Source organism: Oncorhynchus tshawytscha, linkage group LG13 (assembly GCF_018296145.1).
Source record: "Oncorhynchus tshawytscha isolate Ot180627B linkage group LG13, Otsh_v2.0, whole genome shotgun sequence".
Lineage (NCBI taxonomy): Eukaryota > Metazoa > Chordata > Actinopteri > Salmoniformes > Salmonidae > Oncorhynchus > Oncorhynchus tshawytscha.
The window spans coordinates 50,475,527-50,484,178 of NC_056441.1; the positions used below are offsets into that span (position 1 = coordinate 50,475,527).

General features: G+C 43.2%; 1 protein-coding gene across 1 annotated transcript; it reads right to left on the reverse strand.

Annotated features, from left to right (window-relative positions):
* Positions 1-2,498: 2,498 nt before the first annotated feature.
* LOC112244709 (gem-associated protein 7) lies at positions 2,499-4,018 on the reverse strand. The gene is made up of 2 exons (XM_024412454.2): positions 3,838-4,018; positions 2,499-3,578 (listed from the first exon to the last, which is right to left on the reverse strand). Exon 2 carries the CDS (start codon positions 3,557-3,559, stop codon positions 3,173-3,175), a length of 387 nt encoding a protein of 128 aa, XP_024268222.1. The 5' UTR covers positions 3,560-3,578; positions 3,838-4,018; the 3' UTR covers positions 2,499-3,172.
* Positions 4,019-8,652: the final 4,634 nt, after the last annotated feature.

Genomic DNA, 8,652 nt, shown 5'->3' on the forward strand with positions numbered 1-8,652 from the left:
CCTGGAGGTGTGTTGGGTCATTGTCCTGTTGAAAAACAAATGATAGTCCCACTAAGCCTAAACCAGATGGGATGGCATGTTGCTGTAGTAGCCATGCTGGTTAAGAGTGCCTTGAATTCTAAATCATTGACAGTGTCACCAGCAAAGCACCCTCACACCTTAACACCTCCTCCATCATGCTTTACGTTGGGAAATACACATGCAGAGATCATCCGTTCAGAGATAAGCCGTGTTGCTGTTGAAACAAAAATCTCAAATTTTGACCCATCAGACCAAAGGACAGTTTTCCACCAGTCTAATGTCCATTGCTTGTGTTTCTTGGCCCAAGCAAGTCTTCTTCTTATTGGTGTCCTTTAGTAGTGATTTCTTTGCAGCAATTCGACCATGAAGGCCTGATTCACATAGCCTCCTCTGAACAGTTGATGTTGAGATGTGTCTGTTACTTGAACTCTGTGAAGCCTTTATTTGGGCTGCAATTTTTGAGTCTGGTAACTGTAATGAACTTGTCCTCTGCAGCAGAGGAAACTCTGGGTCTTCAATTCCTGTGGCGGTCATGAGAGCCAGTTTCATCATAGCGCTTGATGGTTTTTGCGACTGCACTTGCAGAAACGTTAAAATTTCTTGAAATGTTCCGTATTAACTGACCTTCATGTCATAAAGTAATGCTGGACTGTAGTTTCTCTTTGCTTTATTTGAGCTGTTCTTGCCATAATATGGACTTGGTCTTTTACCAAATAGGGCTACCTTCTGTATAACCCCACCCCCTACCTTGTCACAACACAACTGACTAGCTCCAACGCATTTAGAAGGAAAGAAATTCCACAAATGAACTTTTAAGGCACACCTGTTAATTGAAATGCATTCCAGGTGACTACCTCATGAAGCTGAGAGAATGCCAAGAGTGTGCAAAGCTGTCATAAAAGCAAAAGGTGGCGATTTGAAGAATATAAAATATATTTTCATTTGTTGAACACTTTTTTGGTTACTACATGATTCCATAGGTATTATTTCATAGTTTTGATGCCTTCAATATTATTCTACAATGTAGAAAATAGTCAAAAATAAAGAAAAATCTTTGAATGAGTAGGTGTGTCCAAACTTTTGACTGGTACTGTATCTCTATGCACAGAGTCCTCGACCTCATGCCTTATGTTAACCAGTAATGAGTAATAATTGTAATTTCTCAACCCCAGCTCTCCTAAACCAAAAACTGAATCCGTGAACCCCTTATGAGGCAGTCATAGAAGGAAAACACCTACATTCCCTAGAAGTAACTGCCCAACAGTTTTAATGGAGGATTTTATAGGCAGGGGCAGGGTGTGACTAACTGGATGTGGCCATGTATTTTTGTAAGTTATCACAGACACTTGACAGGAAGTAAGAGAGGGCCACAAACAGGAAGGAGTGGAATGTGCTTCCTGTTGGATGGTGTTAGACAGGGCAGATTCCTTGTACCATCGTGACAGCCCCTCTCCTCTTGTAACACTGGCACACAGGGATGTTTTTCCACTGGGAGAAGCAGAATCCAGGAAAGAGAAACTCAATGGTAGATAACATTGAGAAAGTGTGCCCACTATGCAACAAATGAGGCAGACCACCAGACTCAGTCCACAGCACAAAAATAGGATTATCATAAAGTGACCAATCACACTCTTCTCACTCAAAGGAGACAGTAAACGAACTGTACACACAGCAACTAGCTGTATCATCACTTAGTTGCCGATACACTACTGCAACGAGATTACCGTTCAGACCACTTCTGTTTGTCAGAGCTTGGACATCGAGAGTGCAGGCTGGGAGGGAGTTGACCACTGCTGCCACTGCCTGGGAATATGAAATTAACATTGGTCTTGAGGGCCTTCTGATTTAATAACAAGGGCCCTATGACGTCACAGGGTTTTACTCATACTTCCGGGGGGGGTCAGTATCATTCAGGCACAACAGCACACCGACCGCCTAATGCCATTCCAATAAAAGTATTTATTGGAGACGCACACAAACACACCTTTTAGGAAGATTAAATATTACTGATGCCTCTTCATAAGGGCAATTTGTGAGGATGACGAACTCTACACTATTGATCACTCATAAGGAGTTTCAACTGACAAATTTGTAAACTAAGATGTCACATTGATCCACACACAACATATGCAAAGAGCTTTGACCTTAAACACAGTCATTTATAGTGCATTAAACAAGTGTCTTAAAAGACTGGGCAGTCGAGATCAATTAGGCTAAGTCTACTTTCTTCTCATCCATATTAACTTAGAAAACCAGAGGTTGCAATAGCATCTGGGCTGACTGGCACAATACTGGAACGTAGGCCAACATGTCAGGGTCCTATCAAAATCAAAATATTAATTTGAAACTATAGGACAACCAGTGACCACTGAAAGTTAATATTTCATTCAGTGAAAGGAATACGATAACGTCGACATTACCAACACCTTCATCTACAACATATGGCCTACTTAATCAACACATTGTCAAATTCAACGCAAGTGACAAAATGTTTATTCAAAGTAGAAAAAAACAAAGTGCATATATGCCCGTTGACAATGTAATAGGCTTCAGTGGTAAACAAACATATCTCAGCAACAGATCTTATCAGAAGGAACAAGACAAGAACCACATTGTCCTATACTCAAGGAACAATGCCAAGATTTTCAGGTTGAGAGACAATTCAATTCAAATTCCACCTGCAGACATGCGTCCTTGTTTCTTCCTAATGAAATGGACTGGACAGCCGAGAACTGCTGAGTGTCAGATAACCTGGTGGTATAAGAGCCCCCTGACATGTCTGTTGCAAAGACAGTGCCGACAGCGCCCTCAAGTGGAGGTACAATGAATTGGAAACAATGAAAAAAAATCTAATCATAGACTGTATATCAGTGTTCTCAATACCTGGCTGGCCACATAAAAAAACAACATATGGCAATGGCAAGTCTCCCTCATACTCAAAGTAACAGAATAATACATGGAAACAGCTTGCTACATATTCAGCCAGACAGAACACCCTGTGTAGCAATGGAACAGTTATCAGACTCCCCCAAAAACACCCTGTATGTGAAACGAAATCATATTAAAAATAACATTTCAAATCGGATTTCTTGGACATCTGTTCAAAAACATCATAATTAAGTGAACAGCACAAATTGGTGAACAGCACTGTTCAGAGATCAAAGGAATATGAAATGACATCCTGACATCTGAGCAGAGCTTCTTTCTGCACCCCAATGGGGGTATGCAGTTCTGAAACTTGGAAGTTGAGCACGTCAATGTCCGAAGCTCCAAACTTGGCCTCAACCTTGACTCTCTCGTACATGTGGAATTGCACCTGCTTGTTGGTCATGGCTATGAGCGTTCTCAGGAAGCTTTCTCTCAAAACCGACCGTGCACGCTGCTCTTCTCTAATTTGGACTGAGTCGGTCCCTGTTTCAGTCGAAGCTGAAATAGTAGTTGGACACAGCGCGATGAAACGGGGTGAGTTCGGGTCGAATCCGCGGCCATTCGGATCAGGTCCTCTCGGGAGGCGAAGCACAGATACGTGTGGTCTCATTTCGACTTTTTGTCACTCTCTGCAATCACAAAGTAGGACAGGGATGTTGGCATGATGTGCACAAAAAGTTTGAAGAAATTGCAACTAGATTCATAACGACACAAGTTAGCTAGCTGTGGTTGCTCTGCCATTAGTTGGCTGTGTTGTCCCATTCGCTAACTAGCCAGCATGCTGTCTTATAAGAGTATGAGTACAACGCTGTAGAGCAAAACAAGGTAACATTAGCTAGTTTATGTTCATAGCTTGCAAAGGGAAGTCACTCGTACTTAATTACTTACCGACTCAAAGTACGAAGATTATATCTGAAGTTGGCAAAGGAGTACGTTTTATGAGTGCCGTTTGAGTTGGTTACGCGTACATTTTGTTGTCCCTCTGACAAATGTGACCGGAAAATGTCGTGTGTTTTTTGGTTCCGCAGGAGGACCTCTCGACGCAATCTTTGACACTGATGCCGCCTAGCGAATAAATAAGGGAGCACTCAAAAGGTTGATGTACACCAAGGTGTTAGGCAGGCTGTGACTAGTTAGGCTGCTGGGGCCACGTGAAGCATTTAGCTATCCTGTTTACAGTAGTGTTTGTATAAAATATGTATTCCTCCTCCTACTTGATTGATTGATCAATGAGCGTGCTCCACTGAGAAATCATGAATCAAATTGAAACAATGTGAATTTCAGGTGACAATAAAAATGATGATACATTTGAATGTAAAGAATTGCACTTTCAAATAAAAAATGTTGTGTGTTTTTTTTGGCCTCACCCATCTGAACAGTTGGCTGTGAATGCCCTCACCCATACACTTAAGATGATTCTTAGGTTCTGACCCTCTACTACAGGGTGTCTGGTAAGAAGAGGCGGATGTGATTACTGTGCTTACTGTTTACACACACACACAGTGCCAAACCAACCACATATTCCTACATTCCTATGTCAAACCTTAGGTTCAGATGTACTGTTATACTGCTCAATAACTGCATTCAAGATTTTTCAATGTGCATGTTGTTACATCTTTTAAAATTGTTTTCCAGATTTATTTTATTTTTTATCTAATGTTGTTTTTTTTCTTCATTTTTTTAAACAAATGCAACCAATTTTGACTTTCAAGCTTGGCCATGTAGTGGGAACCATTTTTCAACACTCAATAAGTTAGATCCATTATTTCAAATATATTCACTATGTCAGCAATGTTAACTTACATTGCATTATCCAGTAACCACATACACATTTAATACACATCTTAGTTTTCCACTAGCATTCCACTAAATGAAAGACGATAGAAATGAACTTTTGACCATTGACAGCTGACAGTATTTGCTCTGACTTCTTCTTCTGTTGGAGGTCTGGGATGTACGCCATGTGATTTTCTTTGCCATGTGCCTTTTTCAACAGATTTTCTCTTTCTTTCTCCCCCTGTTTCTTTTCGTTATAGTTCCTTGCCACCTCGTCCAGGTGGGCCGTCACCCTCTCCTTATTCTTCTTCACTTCTTCCCTACTCTCTGCTTTTCTAGCTCTGAGCAGCTCTTTCACTTTGTTCTTCTCCAACTTTTCTCTTTCTTGACTCTCCCTTTTCTCCTTCTTTGCCCCGACTCTCTGGGAACTGTTTGTTTCATATGTTAGACAGTGATCTGGGATATTATTATTAGTCATTCTCTAGCATGCAGTCTACTTAATCTGATGAATCGGGCTAGTATAACCCTTAGGAGGTGATTTATGAACTCCCTGAACTGTGACTGGTTAAATGGAGTGCTGTACCTGAATGCTTTGTTCACCCTCTCCACCATATCTCTCTTCTCTATTGCCCATCTGTCTTTCTTCCATTTGCATTTTCTCAGTTTCTCTACTCTTTCTCTCCCGCTACTCTTCCTTTTCCATCTCCCATCCCTTCTTCTCTTGTCCATGCAGGCAAAAATCCTCATCTTTTCTCTTTCCAGGGCCTCTATCGCTCTCTCCTTTTCTCTCAGTTCAATCATCCACTCCTATGCTTCCTGTGTGCTCCTCTTAATCTCCTCCTTCTCCTTCATCCATCTTTCCCCCTGTTGATCCCAGATTCTTTGTAGGCCAGCCTTGGCCCATCTCCCCCTGTCAGCCTACTAAGGTCTGATTCCTCTCCAGGTCTGCTTTGGCCAAATCTGTCTTCAAACCATCTCTTATGAGATTCCATCCATTCCTCTCTCACAGCCTCTCCTTCTCCACCCTTTCATTCCCAGCTCACAATCTCTTGTTCTCCACTGTCACGTTTCTCATCTTGACTTCTAGATTTTCTTTCTCTGCCTCTAAGCTTTCTCTCTGTTTCTTCAACATCTCTCTCTTCCTTTCATTCTCAGCTAACAGCTTAGTACTCTCCACTGTCACCTCTCCTATCTCGGCCAAGTTCAGTATGTTCTGCACCTTCAGCTTTGCCATCTTGAGCTCCATCTTCTTTCTGTCTGACACTAAGCGTTTAGCTTTTGTCATTCTTTTGTTCCTCCTTCACCTTGTTGCCTTTCTCAATCTCTTCATATTCAGTCGTCTCTTTCTCCATCTCACTGACTCCTCTCTGCATCGATATACACTGCTCAAAAAAATAAAGGGAACACTTAAACAACACAATGTAACTCCAAGTCAATCACACTTCTGTGAAATCAAACTGTCCACTTAGGAAGAAACACTGATTGACAATAAATTTCACATGCTGTTGTGCAAATGGAATAGATAACAGGTGGAAATTATAGGCAATTAGCAAGACACCCCCAATAAAGGAGTGGTTCTGCAGGTGATAACCACAGACCACTTCTCAGTTCCTATGCTTCCTGGCTGATGTTTTGGTCACTTTTGAATGCTGGCGGTGCTTTCACTCTCGTGGTAGCATGAGACGAAGTCTACAACCCACACAAGTGGCTCAGGTAGTGCAGCTCATCCAGGATGGAACATCAATGCGAGCTGTGGCAAGAAGGTTTGCTGTGTCTGTCAGCGTAGTGTCCAGAGCATGGATGCGCTACCAGGAGACAGGACAGTACATCAGGAGACGTGGAGGAGGCCGTAGGAGGGCAACAACCCAGCAGCAGGACCGCTACCTCCGCCTTTGTGCAAGAAGGAGCAGGAGGAGCACTGCCAGAGCCCTGCAAAATGACCTCCAGCAGACCATAAATGTGCATGTGTCTGCTCAAACGGTCAGAAACAGACTCCATGAGGGTGGTATGAGTGCCCGACGTCCACAGGTGGGGGTTGTGCTTACAGCCCAACACCGTGCAGGATGTTTGGCATTTGCCAGAGAACACCAAGATTGGCAAATTCGCCACTGGCACCCTGTGCTCTTCACAGATGAAAGCAGGTTCACACTGAGCACATGTGACAGACGTGACAGTCTGGAGATGCCGTGGAGAACGTTCTGCTGCCTGCAACATCCTCCAGCATGACCGGTTTGGCGGTGGGTCAGTCATGGTGTAGGGTGGCATTTCTTTGGGGGGCCGCACAGCCCTCCATGTGCTCGCCACAGGTAGCCTGACTGCCATTAGGTACCGAGATGAGATCCTCAGACCCCTTGTGAGACCATATGCTGGTGCGGTTGGCCCTGGGTTCCTCCTAATACAAGACAATGCTAGACCTCATGTGGCTGGAGTGTGTCAGCAGTTCCTGCAAGAGGAAGGCATTGATGCTATGGACTGGCCCGCCCGTTCCCCAGACCTGAATCCAATTGAACACATCTGGCACATCATGTCTCGCTCCATCCACCAACGCCACGTTGCACCACAGACTGTCCAGGAGTTGGCGGATGCTTTAGTCCAGGTCTGGGAGGAGATCCCTCAGGAGACCATCCGCCACCTCATCAGGAGCATGCCCAGGCGTTGTAGGGAGGTCATACAGGAACGTGGAGGCCACACACACTACTGAGCCTCCTTTTGACTTGTTTTAAGGACATTACATCAAAGTTGGATTAGCCTGTAGTGTGGTTTTTTTAAATTGACTGGTCTGGTTAGGTTCACCAAGTGTCCAGTAGAGGGCACAGCTACCCCAGGAATCCACTGAAGTCTATACAGTAGAAGACACTAAATAATGCATGCTATTGTCTGACTGGCCTAGCATATATGGACATTAAGATCAACAATTGAGCCATCTTTATTGTCAAGGAGGTGTTATTAGCTGGGCTAGCGTATATCAACACCATTTTTGGACATGATAGCCTAACGTTAGCCTTTCATATCCAAAAATGGTGTTGATATAGGCAAGCCTATTCTACTATAGGTTGAACTGAAAATTGCAGACATTCACATCAGATAGTGTCCTCCCAAACCCTGGGAAGCCAGGCCCTGCCAGGCTCACCCTATCAGATTGAGCAAAAGTCAAAAAAGTATACTTTTTTTTTTTTAACTCCTCAATTTTTCAGGACAGGTTCTTTGAGTCACTCAGACCAAAACACAGGCTATAGGATAGGCCTAATACAGAAATATTAGTCACTACAATGAATATAGGGGAAATTATATAGACATGCAGTGGCGACACGTCATTCAGCGCAGAGCCCTACCTGTTTTGAGCCCCACATGTTTAAGTATAAATACTTTTTTTGCCTGTTTTGTGTGTTATTTTGGCATTAATACGTGTCACATATCAGTTTGCAATGCAATGCAATGTAAAACTAACATGGTCTCTTTTTTGCTGTCTTGAGTAAGGCAGCTCCAAAATGCAGGTGTTTCAGTTTAGCTCAGCTCTTTCTGTGGTTTTGGGGCAGCCAGCAGAAAATACAGAGCGTAGGAGTTGGTAATGTTCTTTAGTTGCGCCGTGATTGGCTCAGTGTTCTGTCACTCAATCGGGCCACTACATCACCGCAACATCTACGCCGAGAGCTAGAAAGTTCAAGCCCCTTGGGTGCTGCCATAGAGGTACATTAGAAGTGCTCATCCAAGAAGGCTCAAGGTCATTGGCCACAGATAAAACGACGTCAAATCACATTAAATCTACCGTAGCTTTTATTGGACTGATAATGTCAACGTCATCCTTTCAAAATCTTAGCTAGCAAGCTTGACAAGCAGTCATCATCATGCATCAAATTGACAATCTTAATGGAAAATCCTTTTCAATATTTATCGTTACTAAATAAAACTTATCGGTGCTCATCAGCC